The sequence below is a fragment of the Mesoplodon bidens genome (genome assembly GCF_964165515.1).
Source record: "Mesoplodon bidens genome assembly, chromosome: 1".
Taxonomy (NCBI): Eukaryota; Metazoa; Chordata; class Mammalia; order Artiodactyla; family Ziphiidae; genus Mesoplodon; species Mesoplodon bidens.
Genome location: NC_138176.1, coordinates 48,320,654 through 48,344,152, shown reverse-complemented (window position 1 = coordinate 48,344,152; position 23,499 = coordinate 48,320,654). Strand labels below are relative to the sequence as shown.

Genomic DNA, 23,499 nt, shown 5'->3' with positions numbered 1-23,499 from the left:
CTGTGCATAACCAGACACCTCAGAAGGTGCAAATCACTGTAAACAAAAGTGAAATAATTGTTTGCTCTCTAAGCAAGTTAAGGAAGCAAATCTCACCAACAGAGACACTGACCAATGTCAATTCTATTTTCATTCATGAGTCAATGTATTTCATTTACATGAAGGTTGCTCTTCAGGCTATAATAATAGAAGAGACTCAAGTGAGCCACGATATGGTAAAGGTGTAAAAGAAAAAGCACAAAAGAAATAAAAGGATAAGGAGGAACATGTGAAAAATTTGCCTTTTAAAGACATTCATCAACTAATGAATCCTAGTACAAGACTTTGCAATACAAAATATTAAGAAATGTCAATAGACAATGGAAGTGAAAAAAGGAATCAAAAATGTTTTACAGGAATGATGACAGGATAGTTACAACAATTTAGTTTAACTAGAAAAACAATCTAAGCTGTTATTTTCATGCTGTTGAAAAAAATCAGGTTTTTTTTGTTTGTTTTGATTGCAGCATTTATCCCACTTCATTAATTATTTCAACTCATTTGTTTTCTATTTATCATTTAAAATTCAGGGCAAAGTATGCTGTTTTTAACAATAGCTAGTAAAAGCAAGATTCCATCTCACCAAAGTTGGGCTACCAAATTATAGATACTCCTGATTCACTTTTATCAAAAGTTCTGCTTACTCATGACCATGAACAAAATGGGAATTTGGAGGAAAGGGGGCAGAATTATAAAGACACTGGAGTTTAGTGGCTCACACGTATTTAACTGAGTGAGGCAAACATTCAACAGCTCTCTCAGCTGGCACTGCTTTCATGGGGGCACAGAGACCTCACTCAAGAGCTGTGAGACTCAGGACAGAAAGAAAGAACTCATAACAAACTGACACTTCTTGTCTACAGAGTAAACCTGCAAACCCACAGTGAAAATGTGTAATTATTACCTATTGTCTATAGGGCCCTTGGGATACAATAATGATGAAGACATAGTCTCCACACTGAAGAGCTTACAGTCTAGATGGTAGACAGACATGAGAATTAAAAAAGCATAATACAACCTATCTATGCTACCCAGAGGAGAAGAGATGATAAACCTTTTTGATAATGTGGGTAAAACTACAAGTGAGAAAATGCAACTTTCAAAGAACAGTGATTAGACTTAAATGGTAATCATCGATTCAGAGAACAAAAAACAACTTAACTAAAAGGCAACAGTACAAATTACAAAATGGCAGTCTGTTCTTTTGTTCATTTAAAATACATTTTAGGGCCTCCCTGGTGGCGCAGTGGTTGAGAGTCCGCCTGCCGATGCAGGGGACACGGGTTCGTGCCCCGGTCCGGGAAGATCCCACATGCCGCGGAGCGGCTGGGCCCGTGAGCCATGGCCGCTGAGCCTGCGCGTCCGGAGCCTATGCTCCGCAACGGGAAAGGCCACAACAGTGAGAGGCCCGCGTACCGAAAAAAAATAATAATAATAAAAATAAAATAAAATAAAATACATTTTAAAAGCATGTGAACAAATTCATTCATCAATTAAGAGTTATTTTATTACATTTTGTACCTACTTTTCTAAAACTGTTTAAAGTCACTAATGCCCCAAATCTAGCCAGTTAACTGCTGCATAAGCCCCCTGATTTCTGGTCCCACTCAGGGTATCAGGCATGTGTTTCACAGGACAAGAACATGTCACCACCATGGACTGTTAGAATGACAAAGCCTGCATTCATAATTGTTTTAAAAATACAGAGCTCTAAATTAAATCAATAACAGTAAGTTTAAATGCAAGAAAGAAACACAGGAACATACACTTAATAAATAAATGGATCAAAGCAAAATCAATTATGTAAAATAGAGGGCTGTAAAACAAGCAAAAAGATTCTGAAGTACTGTAATGTTACCTTTTTGTGGGTAAAGGACCCAGTTTCGTGCAGAACTGCCACTCTGAATGGAGGCCACCACGTGTGAAATTCCTTCACCCACTGATGCATCACTGTCGTCGGACAGACAATTATAGTTGGACCCAAACCCTCGAACCTGCACCCAAAATTTCCAAGAAGAAAAGACAACCATGAAGGACAGCATATGGATGATCAACTGCCAAAAAACAAAAAAGAACAAACAAAAACTTAACAGCTCAAAGAAGAAAATCCTAGCTTTGGAAATTTACTCATATTTTCTTTAAAGAAAAAGCTATTGAGGATAAAACCCACCGAGTGAAATCCCTACAACCCCATTCATCAGTTAGTGAGTGCAGATATTAAGAGGAAACACCAGCTACTACACATCAAAAGATAATGTCTATAGTAAAGTAAAAAAAAAAAAAAAAAAAAAAAATTAAACAAAGATTACCTAACAAAAATACTTTTCTCTCTTCTTCCAGATTAGCGAAGGCATTATACACTATATCTTAACCTAAGTGAACATAAGAGTGTCTTCAATTGGTCTGAAGCTTTATAGTCTACCAAGAGTTTTCACCCACAAGATTTCAATCAATCTCACAGCCTCGGGAAGCAAGCAGGACAGAAATCCTGCGGTGCTCAGGGCCGCTGAAGGCTGCTGTGCCCAAGGCCCCATGGTTACCAGGAGATGGAGCAATGCCTCAAGTCGGTCTTCTGATCGCTGCAGCCTGCTCTTCCACTACATGGTGCTGCTCTCTTCTCCGCGTGATAAAAAACAAGTGGGTGAGCATCATAGTGACCGGTTCTCCCAGAAAGCCCAGGCCAACGGAAGGCAAGCTGCTCAGTTCTTGTGTAAAGCAGCTGAGCACTACGTGGCAAGAGCTTTAACAAGAGTTGCACGTTGACCAAGCGATCCCAAGACAAACATTTGTGTACTGCGATACATACTGTAGCATTATTTATACTGTGGGAAAAGTGGGCGCTGCCTGAACGTCTGTAAATAAGAGAAGGGCTGAATAAACCATCTTTACTGCAGCACAGGCTGGTGGTTAGGAGCACTGCCTGGGTCTGAATCCCAGCTCTGCACACACTAACGGAACCTCAGCTTTTCATCTTAAAATAATAACAGTAGTGATCATACCGTTTATATGAAGATTAAATCAACATCTATAAAGTGCTTAGAACAGAATACAGTAAATACTATTAGGGTTTGTCAAATAAGATGGAATATAATATAACCATTAAAATCGTCTTTGAAGAATATTTAAAAGCTGGAAGATGCTCATAAGTCTTTTAAAAAACCAAATTATTTATGGAATCACCCCAATTCACTTACACATAGGGAGCCAGTAAACTGGTCATGGCCCCCTCTCTCAACATCCACATCTCCCCTCTCTCCTTCCGAACAGAACCACAATTTTGTGCAGGTATCCCCTCTTCCTTCCCAGACATGTACTCGATGGGACTCTGATCACTGTCTGGCTATGGCGAAGAGGGGAGAAGCCAGAATCATAGCTTGTCTGTCAGCACACAGTGTTCCCCTGGCGACAGTCACCTGTCCACTGAGGGGAGTGGGAAGACTGGCTTGCTCACGGTTAAGGAAGGACTTACACTCTAGGTCGGGGAGAGTTTCCTCTCTTGGTCTCTCCTGCTGCATGTGAACAAGGAAATACAGTGCAAGGAGTTCTTATGACCATGAGAAGAATTGGCATCAGGAGAACCCGGGCCCCTGATGACATCATTGGGCTGCTTCTGATCATGCTGTGTCTACAACCCACCCCCTCTGTAGGTATGTGAACATTTAACCCAATTTGAGGCCAGAATTTTTTTTACCTGAAGTCAAAATATCCTGATCCACTGTACACCGTAGGCACCTGACTGAATCAGTACCATCCTGCCTTCCTTCCCTCCTGTTACCACGGAACAGGTGTCCCTTTTCTTGTCTGAGCCCGTACCCCCGCTACATCAATGTTCCTACCACTGGAGTTGCTTCATCCTCAGTCCTGCTGGGAGATGGGTATCAATGAAATGAAAACTAAGCAAAGTCAAACTAACTATGGGAATCTCTTCAACACTAGACTCACACTCAGCTCATGCCACCAGAGGCAACTGGGAGCCAAGACTGACAGAGGACACTGGAGCCCCACGTGGCCTACCTTCGCACTCATCCAGGAGCAGAGTCACTGGCACCTTTTAAACTGTCATTCTCCGCCCCCTACCTTTTTCTGCCCCACGAGGATACTGAATATCTGAAGCTAGATCCACTGCACACACTTTCCCCATGCTATCTCATTAACTCCCAGTTTCAATTACTGTCTCTGCACGGATGATGCACATCTAGGTCTCCAGCCCCAATCTCCTTCCTGAACTCCAAAGTACCATATGCCTGGATGTCCAACTGCCGGCTGATCTCTCCACTCAGAGGTCCCCACGGCACCACACATCATCCCCCTCCCCACCTGGCCCTCCTACCATGTGTCTTAATCCAATGGAAAGAACTGTCACCCATTCTCCAGGTACCCCAACTGGAAATCCGGGCCTCTGCCCCTCTCCCGTTCTCCACTGTATCCAACCTGTACTGAGTTCATGTCACATCTACCTCCTAAATCCCTCTCAAAGTTACCCTGTCTCTCCATCAACACTGTTAACACTCCACTTCTGGCCACTATCATCTCTTACCTGGGTTACTGCACTTTCTAGGACGATCATTTCAAGAAAGCAAAATCTGAACACCTCATCCCTTTGCTTAAGAGCCTTTTCATGTTTGTCCCCTGCTCTCGAAACAGTCCCAACACCTCACCCTGGCATATGAGACCAGGAGGATCTGACCTCACCCCACCTCTTCAGCCTCTCCTCTCTCAGGGGCCCTACCCCGACACTGGCCCGGTGGTTCAGCACTCCCCCACCAGCACCGTCTTCAGTTCCTACAAAGTGCATACTCCTCTGCCCTCTTAGCCTTCACCTTGTCCCTTCTTGCCCTCTTCTCCTAGCCACCTGTCCATCAGCCCGCAGCTTCTTCCCTTCCCGTCCCTCTCTCTCCAGGTAGGTCAAGGACCCTTCCTTGGTGCGTCCACTGGTTAGGACGCCACATTAACCCTGTCATAACGCATATCACCCTTACTGGAATTGTTTACTAGATCCTTCCTAAGGTCCTTCAGGGTAGAGGGACAGACTCTTCTTCAAATGATCTCAATGTCTAGACCACAGGAGGTAATGCATAAATACTGGCTTTATTAAATGAAAACTTTTTTTAAAGGTTGGAATAAATTGTATCGAAACGTTAAAAGAGATTATTTCTGAGTTAGGGGATCCTGGGTGATTTTTATTTTCTTGTTAAAGTTCAATACATGATTCCTGAACTTAAAATGTTTTTTAAACTAGAATAAATCACACAGTACTTGAAACATTAAAAATAATCTGCACAACTGAAAAATACCTTGTAGTTCTAGTAGATAAACAAGCCACAGCCTAAATGAGGCTCACCCTTATAATACTCCAATGTAACAAAATGCCTCCACCCACTCTAAATCCTCCCAACCTCCAGCTACAGTCACTGCCTCTGCCCCTTCTGCTCCACAGCATGGGCTCAGATTGCAAGAAGCCAGGTGCTGAGACTTCCTGAAGAATTCCCAAGCCATGCTCTGCCCCTCCCCAAGGGCAGGGCCCATGCAAGAGCCCCCTCAAACTCCCTGGGGAGAGCATGACTCTGCCCTGGCCCCTTCCTTGACAATATTCCTTTCTAAAAGGATTAAATGCACCAACTCCTTTATATCCTCCAAGGGGAATTAAAGAGAGTTATCATCAATACGCACTTAGCAGGGATTAGGAAACAACCAATCAAAACCTATCTAAAATATTTAAAAACAAACTCACTTTCAAATAAACATAAATAGGTACATATGCTTTTGTAGCTTATATAGTATTTTTGCTCTTTTTATAACACACTCTCTGCCAACTGCCACAATGTCATTTAAGGCCAACATTTTATTCTGGCTGAACATCTAACTGGCATTATTATGCCCTTTAATTTCTGCCACTCTATTAGAAGATTACAGAGGTTTTCACACAGTGGGAATCTAGGAGCAGACCTAGCTCGTCCCTGAACCACGGAAGGCGCAATCAAACCCATTAACAGTCACTTCAACTGCACCACCCTTCCCCAACCCTCAATCCCGTGAGATGAGTGTAAGGAATGGCTAAATGCACTAGAGTGATTAGCATCAATTACCAAACTGGCTACAATTCTTTTCATCTCTGATTATCACTGATTACCTAATGAGTTTACGACAAGCCAATGGCTCCATGGTCAAATATTTCAACCTGCAGGATGGAAATCTGCCATTCATAGCCTTGAACTTACCAGGAATTACAAAGTAAAAATATTTACCTTTGAAAGTTTATTAACTTTTTCAGGCCATTTATTTGTAACTAGGAATTTCCTAAATGATATCCAAGACTTCGAAGTATTAACTGAAGTTTGAAAGGTAAATAATTTATTTCCTCTCCATCACAAAATTCAGGGGGCCTATCATTATAATATGAATGGCAAAGTGAAAAGACGGTAGTGTATACAATATGAACTGGGAACACAACAACTAGTATAGATGTTTATTAACCACATGTAAATGTAAATATGCTTTTCCCTCTTTTTTAAAAACACACATATAAAACACATTAAAGAAACAAAAATTTAAAACTTCTTTTACCAGGAAATTCCTTCCTGGTATCCCAGAGACTTCCATGGTTTCAGGGATCGTTGACCTTAAAATTACAACACTAAGACCATCTCAAATTAGGGCCCCCAAATCTACAGCTTGCAAGAGTTCAGAGGAAGTGTACATAGCCCATGAAGCAAAGCTGGCTCATGCAGAACTTCGTTTGACTGTTCATCTGGCTATTTTTCTTTAGGACATAAACAGAGGAGGACTCCAAGTTCATCTAGTTTCAGAGGAGGACATATTACAAAATTGTGAGGAAAATGTCATACAATTTGCTCTGGCACATGCATGTGGAAGGGACCAAGCTCCTCCGTACACCTCTATTCATAAAGAGCTCAGTTGTTTGGCTGATATATAACTGCATTCTGGGAAGCCACTTCTACCAATACTATTTTAATAAAGACGATCTGGGCTATAATCCAACATGCCACACTATTTCATTATGGAAAAGAGGAGATGCGCATTGATAGTTAATTGATTACAGCTGCTGCTCATTATTAGCCCTCACTTCACTCCTCGTAGGATTGTCATCACTCGAGAGAGCACGTTTTAATTTTTTGACCAAAACTACACTGCAGGGATGACTTTAGGTTTCCTAGGCCCAGCATATTAGACTCCACACAAGTTTCATGGTAATAGGAAGGGAAGAAAAGAGATGGGAGATAAGAAAATCCCAGAAATCATTTAAGCAAAGAAAGACAGTCTTAGAAACTAGGGCAGCTTAGGGCATTCTAGTTAACAGAAACACAAACAAAACAAAACAAAAAAACAAGAGGTGCAGAGCCAAGCCGACCAAAGAGCCTATTTAGAACAGAGAAAGCATTTTGTAAATGGTGAACTAATGACATACACAGACAAGAAAACACTAAATGCCCATTTTCAACTCTGACTTTTCCACTGGGATGGAATGTTTTCACATGAAATGAAATAGAATTCCAGTATCTGAAGAAAAAACTCTGCTTCAACACAACTTCCTTGTAATAACAATGGAACATTTAGTATTTAAAAATCGCCAAATACATTTTTCCCTTCCTACAGCTATATAAGTATTTCTAAAATATTCTAAAACTTCAGTACTGCTCCTGGTAAGTGTTGATCTGCTAAATTAATGAAAAGAGTAAGGAATAAAAGCAAAGCAATAGACTTTGAAGATTTTTTAAAAAGTTCTTTCCTCAATAGTTTATGGTTCGTAACTGGCTCTCTCGTAAACATTTCTCTGACAATGAACCAGCGTGTGGGGCAGTAACTCTCTGCTGTTGCTGCCTTCAGGCACACTGACACTCTTTTAAAGGGATCACCAAATCACATCTTGTGAGTGCCTGAGGTTTCCAGGACACAAGCACCTGGTAAGTAACTTGCTGGTACTCATTAGGTCAGCCTGTTGGAACCCAAGGAGATCTTGGATCACCTGGGCTCAAGATTAAAGATCCCACATAATTTACCTAGCATTATTTTTACCAATACTAATTGACATAAAAAGTCAATTTACAGCTTAAATACGGAAAAGCTCACTGATTTCAAGATAAACGATTTCAGTCCTACCACATAGAACAAACATAGTTTAAATGCTTACTCTTTCAGAATATTAAAGTTTTAATAGTTTATTTAAGTTCCTAAAGAGAATAAAGATTACAACCTAAAAATATTTTTGTATCATTTTACAGTCACTTAGGCTTTGGCTTTAGAATTTATATAAAATTATTAAAGACTAGGAGAGGAAGTAGAAAGCATAGTGAGCAGATAAATACGTAGCTTCATGAGAAAAAAAAGCACTATCTATAAAAGCTATCACGTGTAATTGATTACAAAGGAAATTCTCCAAAGCTTCAACTTTCCCCATGAATAGACTTTGTACTTACTGTAATGCTCACCCGGTCTCCTGCCAGAACAAATATTTTAATGTAAAATTTAATAAGTGGAACTAAAGGTATTATGTCTAATCTAAAATTCCATATTGTGTAAACTACTGATATTAACATAACTGAGTTTGTAAACAATCCATTTGTAGAAGCTAACCTTAGACACTGTATTGACCCAAAATATCTAGTGGGGCTCATCTGCAAAATGAAGCATCAATGCCTGGAATTCATTAAAAGTGTTACATGTTTAATTTCTCCTGCCCTACAGCTCCATTGTCTCGTAAAAATTTTCCTTTGATGTCCCCCACTAAAAGAATTAAAGGAATATTGTAATTGAAATGTCATCAATAATTCACAAGACCCTCCTCCACAGCAATACATCTGATGAAATATTAATTGAGCTCCACAGACTGACAGTCTGCAGAGGAGCACTTGCCTGTAATTTGAACCACGAGTCCTGATCTTGCTGTAGCTCAGACCTGCCAAGAAGGCAATTATCTGGATGGTCTTGCCCAATCCCATTTCGTCTCCCAGAATTCCTCCTGCCTGCTGGCAGTGCAATTCCCACAGCCACCTAACACCTGTCTGCTGGTACCTACAACAACAAACACCAACAAGAAAAAGAAAATGGCAAATGGTGGATAATACAGATCATAGCAGAAAGTACTCATGAATTAATCATTTAGTGAGGTTCTAGTACCAGTCAGAGAAACATGCCGGATATGTGTTTTACATGAGTATTATATTTATAAGGTCATACATTTTTGATTACCTAGGCATAAAAATCACAAATTTTTCTAGACAGAACATTAACACATTTCTAATTAAACTGATAGATAGGGTAATTAGGGACTATTTCATTTCTTTTTCAACATTAGAAATAGCTTGGTAAACAAGCATAAACTTATTATCTTTTACTCAACATCCTTCTGGAAAATACTGCAAATATTTTTAGTTATACATAGTTCCAATAATTTTTCTATGAAAAGATGCATTAACATTTACTTTTTCCATCTGTCTGAACAGCTTCAAAAAGCAGGACAGAGAACACTACAATTTATAGTATACACTGTTAAAAAGTCACTTGGTAATCATATTATGTTTTTATAGGAAAAATTAAATTAAATTTTAAGGCCATAAACAAGTCTGAATAACAGGGCTGCTCACAAAATTAGTACATAACATATGATTCTGTCATATTACTAGCAGATGCAAAAAAAGAAAAAAAACAGTTTAAAGACTCAACAATACCAAAGGTCTTTTAATATTTTAAAGTAGAACTTGATTCAGGGACTTTATCATAGATACAAAAAAGTCGGAGCTATTAAAATCTTAAATAAGGAGTACAGGTCAAAGAGCAATAATATATTCCCCTCTAAAAACAAAAAAAAGAGTTGGTATTTGCCCTTCTCCATAAATGGTATGTCTAATTCAATAGTCTAAAAATGAAGTTAAAAAAGGAATAATGCAAAAAGCATTTTTGAGAGTGAAAGATTTAACACTATGGAATGGTATGAAAATTATATGCCACGTAAAAAAAATCTAAAGCAAAAAACACTTAAAAGACAATGATGTGCTTCCCTGGTGGTGCAGTGGTTGAGAGTCTGCCTGCCGATGCAGGGGACACGGGTTCGTGCCCCAGTCCGGGAAGATCCCACATGCCGTGGAGCGGCTGGGCCCGTGAGCCATGGCCACTGAGCCTGCGCATCCGGAGCCTGTGCTCCGCAACGGGAGAGACCACAACAGTGAGAGGCCCGCGTACCGCAAAAAAAAAAAAAAAAAAGACAATGAAAGCTAAAGAATTTTTTTTTTTTGAAAGAAAATACCAAGGCTGGTGAGCTGCCCACCTTAAAAGAAGGTGGTTTTGTTGCTGTTTTACTGCCCAAATGTTTTTTACTCTTTGGTATGTGATAGGTCTACCTAAAATCTCATTGTGGATTTCAGTCCCTGTTAAACTAGTTTTGTTTACTCTTCTCCTAGTAAGTATGTCATAATTAACTTCCCCCCAGTATTCTGCAAATCAATTCCAAAAGTTTGACTCTAACTGTTCCCATTATTATCATATAAGGAAAACTTTGAATGAGAATTTTGCTGCTTAAGTTTGCTAATTATAATATACACACTCAATATGTACCCTGGACGAGAGGATTTAAAGTCCAAACACAGTGAAGTCTACTATGGATAAAAGATCATTTAATTTGGGATGAAGGACAAATTCTATTTAACACGTGGTATATAATCAGAAAATAAAGGCTACCAACCATTTAAGGGGCCTACTGCTGGGGAGGCACCTGGCCAGGTGAGGTTTGGATACAACCTCACAACCAGCCCACACAAAGAGGATCAGCCCATTTTATAGTTAGGAAATGAAGGCACAGAGAGGTTAAGTAACTTGCTAAAGGTCACACTGCTAGGAAGAAATAAGCAAGTCAGAACTGAAATCCAGAACCTCTGATTCCAAAGCGATTCCACTTTGGAGATAATCCTGACCAGCAGTTCTCAACCAGGGATGGGGGTAAATGGGGGGTAAAGAGGGTATTTTGCTCCCTAGGGGACATTGGACAATACCTAGAGACATTTTTGGTTGTTACAACTGGGAAAGTGCAAATGTAATCTAGTGGGTAGAGGCCAGAGATGCTGCTAAACATCCTACAATGCACAGAATAGTCCCTACAACAAAGAATTATTCAGCCCAAAATGTCAGTTGTGCTGAGAATGAAAAATCCTGATCTAAAAATAAAAGTTGGTCGTGAACTACTTACATTGGACTAATCTCAGCTATGGAAAAAGATGTAGTCCAAAAAGCTCCCCAAAAAACTGATGTACGTTCAGAATCACTAAATTCCAGTCAATCAGCCTCCTTTTACTGAGGTACAGAACAATTATGGGACCAGCTCCTCCGGGCAGAGTAGGGGCCAAAATCTCCCAGTGGCCATTCCAGTGTTTTCCCACTACACAACACTGCCTCCACCCAACACGGGTCCAACCCCTCTCTCTGTTTGGGGCCAATCAACTTAAGGAATCAAGAGAGGAACAATCGAGAAATCATGAAAGGAATAAAAACTGGTGACCAGCATGGTGTCCCAGAGGGAGTTAGGACATCTGGATTCTAGGTGACCCACGAGAGGCAGAGACACTGTGCTAGATGTTTCCTCATCTACAGATGTAATTTCCAAGGGCGTTCAAACAGTGTATGATTGTGCGTATAAGACGATGAACAACACTAAAGAAATGACTTCAGGAAAAATATCTACCAGGCAGCCCTGTAAGTCACATCACTACATGGAAATCCCCAACCACAGCTAGGGACGTTGTATAAAGATGGTGAAGAGTGGCTCTCTCTTTCCATGAAGGCCCTCAGGCTGCACGAGCACACTGATTGGTAGGCATGTATCACTGGATGAGGAGTTAGGGGGTCTGGGTTCTGGTTCCAGCAGTGTCACTAACTGACTCAGGTTTTGTTGCTTTAATTTCCTAATAATAAACACTGTAAAACAATTACATACTTTAAATGAAAGCAGGCTACGAAATTCAGTTTTCAGAGCCTTTGAAGACATAAAAATTACTCTTTAGAAAAAGTTAAAAGACTTTTACAAACTACTGTGTAAGAGTAAAGAAATTACTGTACTCTGCTTCCCCCATGAGACTGAAGCATCACAAAATAACCACAGATAATTGGTATATCTTGGCATTGTCACATTAACCCAAGATCGCATTTACCAGTGTGGCTAAAAGTAAAGTTGAAAGATCGAATTTTGTCATCTGATTGCTAAATCACACAGTCAAATACATTTTCCGGGCAAACTTTCAAAACAGAATTTTAAAAGTTAACCATGATCTTGCAGAAAACAGCACTTAAATAGATAACTGTACCTGCTGACTCCCTTGCGTACAAATATACCGTTAATTTAATTCCACAGAGTGCGGTAAGTACAGTAAAAACAGATCTACAGCTTAAAATTAAATTGGCCTGGCTAAAACTTAATCATAAAAGAAAAATGGAGACTCTACCAATCCTATTACTTTTTTTTCATGTAGCAGAATAAAAGAAACAGAAGTTTCATAACATTTATGAAGTGTTTAAAATCCTGTTTTTGAGAGATGAAAAATGAAAACAACAAAATACTTCCCAGGAATGTGCAATTAAGACAAATTTTTTTTTTAAAAAAACGTGCATTTACGTTAACTACAATAGGGTTAATAGTCAATACACTAAATCCTATATACTCCTAGTAAGCCAAGTTTGGTTCTATTAACTGTGAAATTCCTTTGCTAGAAAATACCACATTTATACAAAAATGCACATTCAACTTGATTCTTGAGGATATTTGCCAAATCACTTAATACTCATGTAGAAGTATCCCGTCTTTGTTAAACCAATTTAATCTATAATCCGGGTATTCCTTTTGCTAGTTTAACACTGATATTATTTGGCGTGTTTCTTAATAAGCAATCACTTTAGAGAAGATGAAAAGAGTCGCCAATAAATATTATCTTTATGTACCTTTCCATAGTTAAATTTTCATTTGGGAGAAGCAATAAACACAGTAGCCACCTCCCCAGGCTATAAAACATCTACAAAAATTACTAGAGGTTCAGGTTTGAACTTCTTTACAGTTCTTCTGTCCAGTACGGCAACCCAACCAAGATTGTTCACATATTTAGGATTCAGCTTTCCTATTATGTTTAGTGGGATAAAATAACCACTCCCCTTGTCCCCTCCAACCCAGGAGAAAAATTAAAACTATAATAAAAGCTCTTCAAGAGGAAATATAAAAAGCATGCTCTTTTTAAGTAGTATCTTGCACAAGTTTAGGGCATGGCTGACACCTGAATCTATGAAGATTAAACATAACCGTCTCAAAGAAAGAAGTTTACATCCTGCACCCAACTACCAAGTGATGATACAAGAGACAGAAAGAAGCTATTTAATGCTTTAACTTCCTATATGCATCGAGGAAGCCTTCCTAAAGCACCTTGTTTAGTAAATCCCAGGAGGACTGAGATTGAAAACGTGGCTCAGTATTTACAGTCATCACGGAGACTCGCCTGGACCTTGTAGGCTACAGGCACGCATCTATCACAGGGCATCCGGTTATATGCAACCCTGGGCCACTTCACATATGAAACATAGTCAGTTTCAAATAGCAACTCAACCCTGAAGGTGTTTGCCTATATCTTCTCTTTTGATATCAGAATAACATCTACAGGAAATATTTAGATACACATTTGGTCAGCTCAAAAGTATTATACCCTTAGGTACAGTATAGGACACTCAGAAAAATAATCTCTACACAGTTTTTTATTTCAATATAGAAGTAAAAACCTCCCCAATATTGATTTTAATAAGCAACTCTTCTTAATTAATCTGATTTAGAAGTTAGAGGTTTGGCCCCTTAAAATTGCTAAGAACAGCAACAAAAAAAGAACTCGACATAGATAGCTTTTAAATGTGTAGCTTTTAGTCTGCCGAGACAGGTCCACATAGATTCATCCGTTTATAAACATACCCAGTGTGCACTTTAGTCAATTTATTACCATCTAATTTTAATGAACAGCATGTGGCTAAAATTTCATTTGACAGTATCTGTGTTTGCAATAAATTGCTGCAAGTACCTTAAGGGCCCACAGCTAAGTACTATGTAGTTCCTAAAATATTAATTTGTACACAATGGCTTGATGACAGATGTAAAGGAAGGAACACATGGCACATACTTAAAAAGCTTTTTGAACAGAAAACCCGGCACTTTAAAACCTTCGTCAAATTCGGCATCACTTTCCTCAGAATCATCTTCAAGCCTCAAACTCTTCTCTTTGTCCTGCAGTCTCAGTTTATTCCATCTCCTACCATGAAAACAAAAATCATATTTCCGTTATTTTGGTTCCAAACCAGGTTAAAATAGATAGTTCTAAGTAATATACAGGAAAAAACAGACCAAATAGAACAATCTTTTAGCTTTCTGCTGCCATCATTACCCAAAACACTGATATTCAAAGGAAAAAAAAAAACCAACTGATTCTCTTTTCCTTCCTCCTCAATTCAATTCTCATTTGAATTATGATAGCTGCTCTAGAAATATTCCTGTAAGGTCTCATTTCATTATCAAAACTACTTGCTCCTCTCCTGGCATATACCCTAAAGGGAAACTTTCTCTGCTAGTTCCTAAGATATATGAACTTAATTCTAGAAAAGAGCCAGTGAAAATTTCAATATAACTAAATGTATAGATACTAAATGTCATAGCTCCAAAATGACAACGTAAGAAAAAATAAATTTTCTTTATAATTACTAGTTCTGTGCTAAAGATATGATGGTCATAGCATACAACAGCACAACATCTTGAACATAAAGCAAATTTTTGGTCAAAATTACTATATATCAGATTCACATGTTGATTACTTAATTAAGGGGAGGCATCAACAATATAAAGTACTGATAATTATACCACTGAGAAAAAAATGTGTCCACTAAATAAAACCTAAGTTATAAATTTAGTTATATGATGCTCTTCAGATACGAAATAAGATGAACATTTATATATCAGAAGGGTGACGCCATGTATGCATAACAAAAGAAGCGTCTAAAGATCGGAAAGTATTAGCAATACAGCAAGGCTGTTGGGAAGGTGCAGCCATTTAGCCAGACTAATTTTGCACCTATATAACTATAATGGACACTGGGGTCACAAGTGGAAAAAAAAAAGTCGACAGCCTCATATTCTAGTCACTTCCATAATAAAAGGATGGCTTTTTTCAGTATGCATGCAACTGACACTTTGAATTTCACAAAATGGTCGAAATGAAATAAAACAGTAACACAGATAAATGCCTTCCAAGTAAAAAGCTCACAGGAAGGGAGTGAGAACAGCAACACAATAAGAAGGCACTTCTCTGCCACTGACTATGCAGGAGTAATAGAGAAAGTGTGAGGGAAGGTAAAGGAGAACATGGAAGGATAACACTGCACACGCTGCCCAGTTGGAGGAATGGTATGTTTTCCAGCACCAACTACCAAATCAGCACAGAAGCCAAACACAGCCCCGTGCACTAGATGCTGGAGGACCTTTAAAGCACGTCCTCTGATAAATTCTGGTCTTCTTGAAAATTTCAGCTCTTCAGAGTAAGGAAAGGAAGGGCTAGCTGAGGATCAGTAAGGAAGAATTGGTTGGTGATCTGAAACTGCTTCGCAGGGCACTAAGAGAACCTGTAAATAAGCAGTGCTGGTGATTTCCAGAGAACAGCCAATGAAAGAGACAGTATATGGCCAAGTCTAAGGAAACAGCTGTCACATAACCATAAGGTCTAATATGTGAGTCTTTTTATGGGAAAAATTTAATGGCCTTTTTGTGCCTAACTTCTAAAGGTGATCTCTTTCTCCCTTTTATTTGTATTTTTCTTCCTTAAAATCACCATGCAATTGATGAAATGAAGTATCTCTAAGTGGCTATAATAGTCTCTGCTACTCTTCTGAGTTCCCTATTATCTACAAATTTAGGCAAGTGCAGTGGTTCTCAACAGGGGGCAATCTGGCCATCCTCCGAGGGCAACCCCCTCACCCCCACCCCAGGGTAACGTGACAATGTCTGCAGACATGACTGGTTGTTACAACTGCTGAGGGGAGGGGAGAAGCACTACTAGCATCTAGCAGGTAGAGGCCAGGATGCTGCTAAACATCCTACAACGTCCAGGACAGTCCTCCACAACAAAATGTCATCTGGTCTCAAACGTCAATAGTGTCAAAGTTGAGAAACCCTGGTATAAAGGTAACCCTGACCATTGGAACTTAGAAACCAAAATGATGTATAAACATTTTCCTAACGTATATATCTGAATTCCTGCTTCTCACTATCTGAGATTTAGCAAGCAGGCAATTTCAGATAATGAAGACAGTCCTCAGTACCCAAATTCCTACTATCAGAACCAAACACCTGCATATTAAAACATAGTTGTTTTTAGCATATTTGTGGATAATACAAATTTTGTGGAAAAATCACAAAGCCTATCACAGCCACTTAAGAATACTTCATTGCACAACAACTCAAAAATAATTTTACAGGAAGAAAAAGAAAAACAGAAGATCCTGGCTTAACAAGTTTGACACAACGAGGTCGTGAAATATCTTACATACAAGAGTACCACACATTACCCTTCATTGATAAATGATAGCTATTGCCTTAGACTTAGCCAGTTAGTCTTTGTGGCTGTTAAATTTCCCACCGCATCACTCTGTTTCAACAGATTTTCAGCTTCCCCCTCCTCCCTCCCTTCTAAAACATACAGGCATCATGTCGCCACAGAACACACAGCACCTAGGAAACCACATAAGCCACTACAGAAATGACTGCATTCCAGTGCCTTCCGCTTTGTAAAGAAAGATGAAAAGAGACAAATGTTTATTCCGTTTGGCTATCAGATGACTAAAGGTGGTGGGGAAAAATCATTATTGCCTACAAGTATTTGTATCATTGTAAAGACAAATCGCCCCAGTAGAATCATATACACATATTAAAGACAGAGAGTACCAGGGTTATAAAACCACATGCATGTGTGGCTCAGGCTAAGAGATTCTCCTGGTATATAAAGCAGTAATTCCTCATGTGGTTTACAGCCGAGAGACCTGACTGTCTAACCCGCGCACGCTGAAGCAGGGCAGCACCAAGTGCTGGTCGACAAGAAGTACCACGTGGCACACTAGGGGGGTGGAGGAGGGCCAGATTCACCTGAACTCTGAGAGAAACAGATGCCTTTCCCATCCCAGATGCTACCAGGGTCTAAAATTGCCCTCTTTAGTGTGCTTAACTCGCTGGTCCTACAGCCTGGCAGGCCAAGCGACCTGTCCAGCCAGCAGGTGTAAAGGGGGATGAATAAAGCGGGTCTGACATATGCAATGAGCACAGGCCCAAACCCTCAGACTCAGACAGTCTAGAATCAAATTCTACTGCCATGTATTAGCACTTTAGCCCTCAGCAAGCAACTTAACCTCTTTAGCATCTAAGTTTCCTCGACTCTGAGATGGGGGAACAGCGGCATCTACTTCACTGGATTTAGGGGAGAATTAAATGAGGTGCCACATATAAAGCACTTAGCACGAGCCTAGAATATAACAGGTGCTTAATGAATTAATATGTTATTATATATAATCATATCTACTTAATGAAATCCTCACATAACCCTGAGTGAACTATAATGTTCACTTACAGAGGAAGAAACAGAGGCAATGTATAGTCCAATACAATCTGCATGTGATAACGCAATGTACCACAAGCGCTTGACAGAACTCCTGAACATGTATATTTGCACAAAAACTATGATAGTCTGACAAATGGATGCTCAGTAAATGACTGTGAATAGCATGATCACCATGAGTAAAGACACCTAGTCATCAGAACGTATCTGCTGGAATATCTCAATTTAAAAGTTCTATAACAGGCTTCCCTGGTGGCACAGTGGTTGAGAGTCCGCCTGCTGATGCAGGGGACACGGGTTCGTGCCCTGGTCTGGGAAGATCCCACATGCCGCCGATCGGCTGGGCCCGTGAGCCATGGCCACTGGGCCTGCACATCCCGAGCCTGTGCTCCGCAACGGGAGAGGCCACAACAGTGAGAGGCCTGCGTACCGCAAAAAAAAAAAAAAAAAAAAAAGTTCTATAACAGATTTGTAAACAGTAAATTGTCATGAAGTATGGCCATGTTTAATACAACAGTAACAAAAAGATAGCTACAGAATGACCTAAAACTGGTTGGGGGCAGGTCAAAATTAAGATCTGGACCCCAGTGATCTGAAATCTTAAAAATCTGAAATGGCCTCAAAATGTCTAAATTCTGCTGTTTCAACAAATAAGCTAGATAACAGATTTTAAAAGTGTGTGTGGGGGGGTAAATAGTCCAATATTTACATTTTTGGAAAAGAAATAACTTTTTCATGTTTTCTTTCCTCTCGTTTTAAAAGAGCCACACATGTAAGAGTCACAGCTGCAGCCACATAAAACCAAGCGGGCCTGGTGTTCTCTGGCAGGGTTTCTAACTCCCCACACGACTGCCGTAGTCAGCCCGCTGCCGACTCCGCTGGCAGCTACTCAGAGGAGAACCCAGTAATAAACATAAACTTACAATTCCAATCAGATGCAGGCAGGGCAAATGCTCCCTGGCTTCGCCACACTCACGCAGGAATGAGAAATCAGCCCAGGCTGTGGGACCTGGGGCTGATACTGCAATAATGATCTGTCAGAAGCAACTCGGACCCAGGGCCAAACTGCTAGCAATGCTGCACAGTCAGCTGAACTGCACCAGAAACATACGTCCTTCAATTGTAACCTACTGGCACGCCTTGTCGATGGAACCCTTAGAATACACCTAAGAAGTTAATTTATTTTCGAAGGAGAATTTCCAGCATTTCAAGGATGTTCAAGATGCCGGGGCAGAAAAACACAGCTAGCTGCCACTGTGCTGAAATTCACAGAGCCTCCTCTCTGTGCATGTGCATGCCCTGTACTGTCCCCAACCTCCCTCCCCCACACACCTGTGGACCCTTCAGAGCTCCGCCTGAATAGCACCTCTGGAAGAAGCCATCCCTGACAGGCCAGTTAGGCGTCCCATCCACCAGGTAGGTGCCTTCCCAACACCACGGCACCTGGGCACACCTGACGTCTCCACAAGAATGCTAGCATCCACCAGAGCGTTAGCATCTTTTGAAATCCGTATCTGTCTCCCCCATTAGACTGGGAGCCACTTGAGGTCAGGGACTGTCGCAGTCATTTTCGTATCTTTAGAGACTAGTGTAATGCCCACCTCACAACACGCTCAATAAATGCTGAGGGAATGAATGAACGAGGTTCTGAATTGGGCTAGGGATGAGGAAGACACCAGGGGTAGAGAAGCATGGCTTGAAAACGGTCAAAGTGGGTCCCTCAGAAACGGGTTCAAGAAACGTCCCGTTCTACCTCCTTTAGGGCCTGCCTCCTGCTGCACTTCCTACCCCTTCTACGTACGTGACTTTAACGTACTACTCCGAGCTGTAGCCACTGCCTAAACGTGGCTGGGCCCACTGCAAAGAATGAGGCCTGGCAAAGGGTGACTGCAAAGCCAGGTGTTTAATTTAGAATTTTATAAGGAGGAAAAAAAGGAGAGGAGGGTAAGCTCACTACATTGAATGACAAAAACTCTGTAAGTTATTTTCAAGCCCTGATGTCTGTTTTTGGGGGTTTCCCAGGGGATTCACTTTGCAACAAGACTGGTTTTTGCACACCAGCTGATTGGAAGAAATCAGGAGTCCTGAGTTTGGGTCCAAGCCTCCCTAGGACCAGGTGGGAAAGGCTGAGCAAAAGGTTCAACTTTTTATGAAAGACTTGATCTTCTAGCAGAGGAAAAAAGAAGTTTAACTAGCCCTATATTTACATTACTAGAAAGGAAATAATGTTTCTAGTGTTCCCACTTTCATCTTTTTCTTTAATCCATACATATAATAGTCACAGCTGCAACCAAATAAAACGAGGTGAGTGTGTTATTCACTGGGAGGTCTTCTAACTCCTATAGTCCCTCAGACTCCAGGGGCAGCCATGAGAGCAGAACCCAGCAAAAAACACAGATTTAAGATACCCACTGAGAAGGGAAAACCAGATGCAGGTCCATAACTAGTAAGGGGAGGTCCAAACTTTAGAAACATCATTTAACACCACTGTATTTGTCTCCTCGACCACACAGTGAGCCAAATAATAGGTCCTTATAGGACTAAATGAGATAATATGTATACTATACCCTTTGGAAACTATTTTTTAATACTACATACATGTCAGGTACTATCTTATAATTATTGGCAGGAGATTACACAAAAAAGTAAAATTGAGAAATTTTAGTTAATTGTAGGTTAAAAGTGAATAAATAGTAACAAATGTCAAAACACTTGGAATCACAATCTTGGGCAGGCAGGAGCTAAGTGCAGCCCCCAAGTCTAGAAGGTCATCATGCTACTGCACCTGTACTATCAGCCAAGATCAAGATTATCATGGTCACTCTAGGCACAATGTCCTACACACCTAGTACAGCAAGGAATGTGAAAACTAAGCCTTATAAGGCACAAGAGAAGCATCTGGAACACTGACCTCAGAACAGAGAAAATTGTGAGGAACCAAAGTGTAATCTTGACCTATCCACACTCAGAACCAATAAGCAGGCTGTGAGGTTGGAAGAATGCCCCCTGGGCAGATGTCTAGTGACCCCTAGTATGTTCAAGGGAGAAATAATTTTTTATTTCTCCCCAAACAATTACTGATAATGTACTTATAGTCATATAGATATTTTATCACTAAGTGGACCTTAATCATACTAATAAAAAATATATCAGAGGTAAGAAAAGCCTAACATCAAACAAAACTAAGTTTATAACAGCTAATGAGTTGCCTATGCATATTACATACAATTGTTAAAGTGCTTTTTACCTTGGAAGAACGTCACGTCTTCATACGTATCAATATTTATATAAGCTCTTCCTCATGATTCTCACAGACCCTTTTACTGGCTTGATGGAATCTTTGTAGTAAATGTTTTACCTAGTGGGCATGCAAATAACAAGAGCAGCTAATATTTGTTGAGTGTCTGACATTTGCCAAATATCTTAGATCTACTGCTTTTTGTAATCCTCATATCACCCTTGAAGAAGGTACTGCTAAGATCCCCATATACAAATGGGGAGATATACAAGACCTCATAGTTATTAGGGGAGACTGTGGCATTCTGACGCCATGGCCTGTGATTTCTACCCCCTATGCCATATATTACCTCCTTAAGCAACACTGCCTAGCTCTGGACAAGCTGTGTTTTGAAATTATATATACATACATATTATGTATACATTTTTTAAATTTAGAGGCAGAAAACAAACTCTAAGTAATAATAACAACTAATAGCTACCGATGCTCACTGTGTGCTGGGCACTGTTTTAAGTATTTACATGTATTAAATAATTTAATCCTTACAACCCTATGAGACATACTATTCTTAATCCCTTTCTCACAATTAAAGAAAGGTAGGCAGGGACAGGTAAAGCAGCCTGCTCAAGATCACCAATGTGAAGATTCTAACCCAGAGTCTGTGCTCCTAACTGTTGCATAATCTTGCCTCTCAAAAAGTATTTTCAAACTTCCGAAATTCACCCCTTTTCTCATAGCACCAGCCAAAAGGTCAATAATCTCCTCTTTAAATGCTATACAATGAAAATGAAATGCTATACAAAAAAAAAAATGAAAACAACTGCACAAGAGCAAATCAAATTATAAAACTTCAATTCAGATTTGTCTCAAAAAACATCAGTGCTAAAAGTTTGAGGAGATGGGCTTCCCTGGTGGCGCAGTGGTTGAGAGTCCACCTGCCGATGCAGGGGACACGGGTTCGTGCCCCAGTCCAGGAATATCCCACATGCCGCGGAGCGGCTGGGCCCGTGAGCCATGGCCGCTGAGCCTGCGCGTCCGGAGCCTGTGCTCCGCAACGGGAGAGGCCACAACGGTGAGAGGCCCGCGTACCACAAAAAAAAAAAAAAAAAAAAAAAAAAGTTTGAGGAGAGGAAAGACGGCCTTCGTTTTTGTACGATAACATGATTCCTTCCCCACCTCGCTACTGTGCAGAGTGGGTCAAAACTCACTTTTCACTGGACACCTGCCAACTTTTCCAAGTAACAGTAAAATCAGCTTAGTAATTCTTTTGAATACAGGTAATCTGGGCTGAACAAACATGTAAGATAAACTTAATACCAGACAAACCGACATACAGGCATACCTTGGAGATATCACAGGTTCGGTTCCAGACCACCCCAACAAAGCAAATACTGCAATAAAGCTAGTCACATGAATTCTGTGGTTTCTCAGCACATATAAAAGTTATATTTACACTATACTGTAGTCTATTAAGTGTGCGACAGCATTATGTCTAAAAGAACAATGTACATATACCGTAATTAAAAAATGGTTAGCCAAGAAAACGCTAACCATCATCTGAGCCTTCAGTGAGTCATAGCAGTAACGTCAAAGATCACGGATCACAGATCACCATAACAAATATAATAATGAAAAAGTTTGAAATACTGTGAGAATTACAAATGTGAAACAGATATGAAGTGAGCAAATGCTACTGGAAAAATGGCAATGATAGACTTGCTTAAGGCAGTGTGTCACACACCTTCCATTTGTAGAAAGCGCAGTTATCTGTAAGCACGGTAAAACGAAAGGCAATAAAAGGAGGTATCGCCTATACTCAAATGCCTACACCAACCTACAAGAAAGGCAAAATATACCTATTAATGGGAATTATCAAATATTAGTAGCCCGAGATTATATATTAATAAAATGAACATGCCCTCTCCAAAATTTCAAGGAACTCACTTATTTTGCTGCTTGAAATTTACAACTGACCTTATTGCTCTGTTTTCATTTTTACATTGTAAGAGCCACCAAGATCTGTAGTGATTGTGAAGGAAAAGTCACACATCATACAGTTAAATCATTTCTAATATAGAGTGAAAATTCAATCTCAGGATCATTCTCCACTTATTGCAATATCCATGAAAAAATTCTACAACAGAAGCACAGTGAGTACAATTTGATTTTTTAAAAATATACTCAAGGCACCTAGCTGGGTATTTAATATAGTTTGCATTTCTGTAGTGCAATAGGTTTTCTATTTCAGACAGCTAAGAATTCCTTACAGATTAGTCTAATTTGCTAAACTGAGATACTCAGTGTTTTACTTTTCTTATCTGCCTTTTTATGGTCTATCTGGTGGACTTAATTGGCACATCTGAGCAGATGAAATACTCTGAGTTAGGAGTCCAGATCTCACAGAGTAAATTAAGACTGATGCAGACAATTATGCACTGGAGCTGAGGATGAGAGGTGTGTGCAGAGCACGGAGCAGAATTAGTCTTCATTTGTGTCTTAGCTTCGTCATTTAAAAGAAGCCAGGATGCTCTCTAAGAAAAGTCCTTAAGGGAGTTAACTTTTTCTTCTCTCTTTAAAATATAGAGTCCTAGGGCTTCCCTG

The 23,499-nt window shown here is 40.0% G+C and overlaps 1 protein-coding gene across 2 annotated transcripts in view; it reads right to left on the bottom strand.

Moving 5' to 3' along the window:
• ERCC6 (ERCC excision repair 6, chromatin remodeling factor) overlaps positions 1 to 23,499 on the bottom strand; it is a 75,621-nt gene that overhangs the window by 29,923 nt on the left and 22,199 nt on the right. For both annotated transcript variants that reach the window (XM_081234387.1, XM_081234388.1), the window contains exons 6-8: positions 14,190 to 14,318; positions 8,911 to 9,069; positions 1,898 to 2,033 (exon numbers count right to left, since the gene is read on the bottom strand). In XM_081234387.1, the coding sequence (XP_081090513.1) occupies positions 1,898 to 2,033; positions 8,911 to 9,069; positions 14,190 to 14,318 (424 nt within the window). The remainder of the gene's footprint in view (positions 1 to 1,897; positions 2,034 to 8,910; positions 9,070 to 14,189; positions 14,319 to 23,499) is intronic.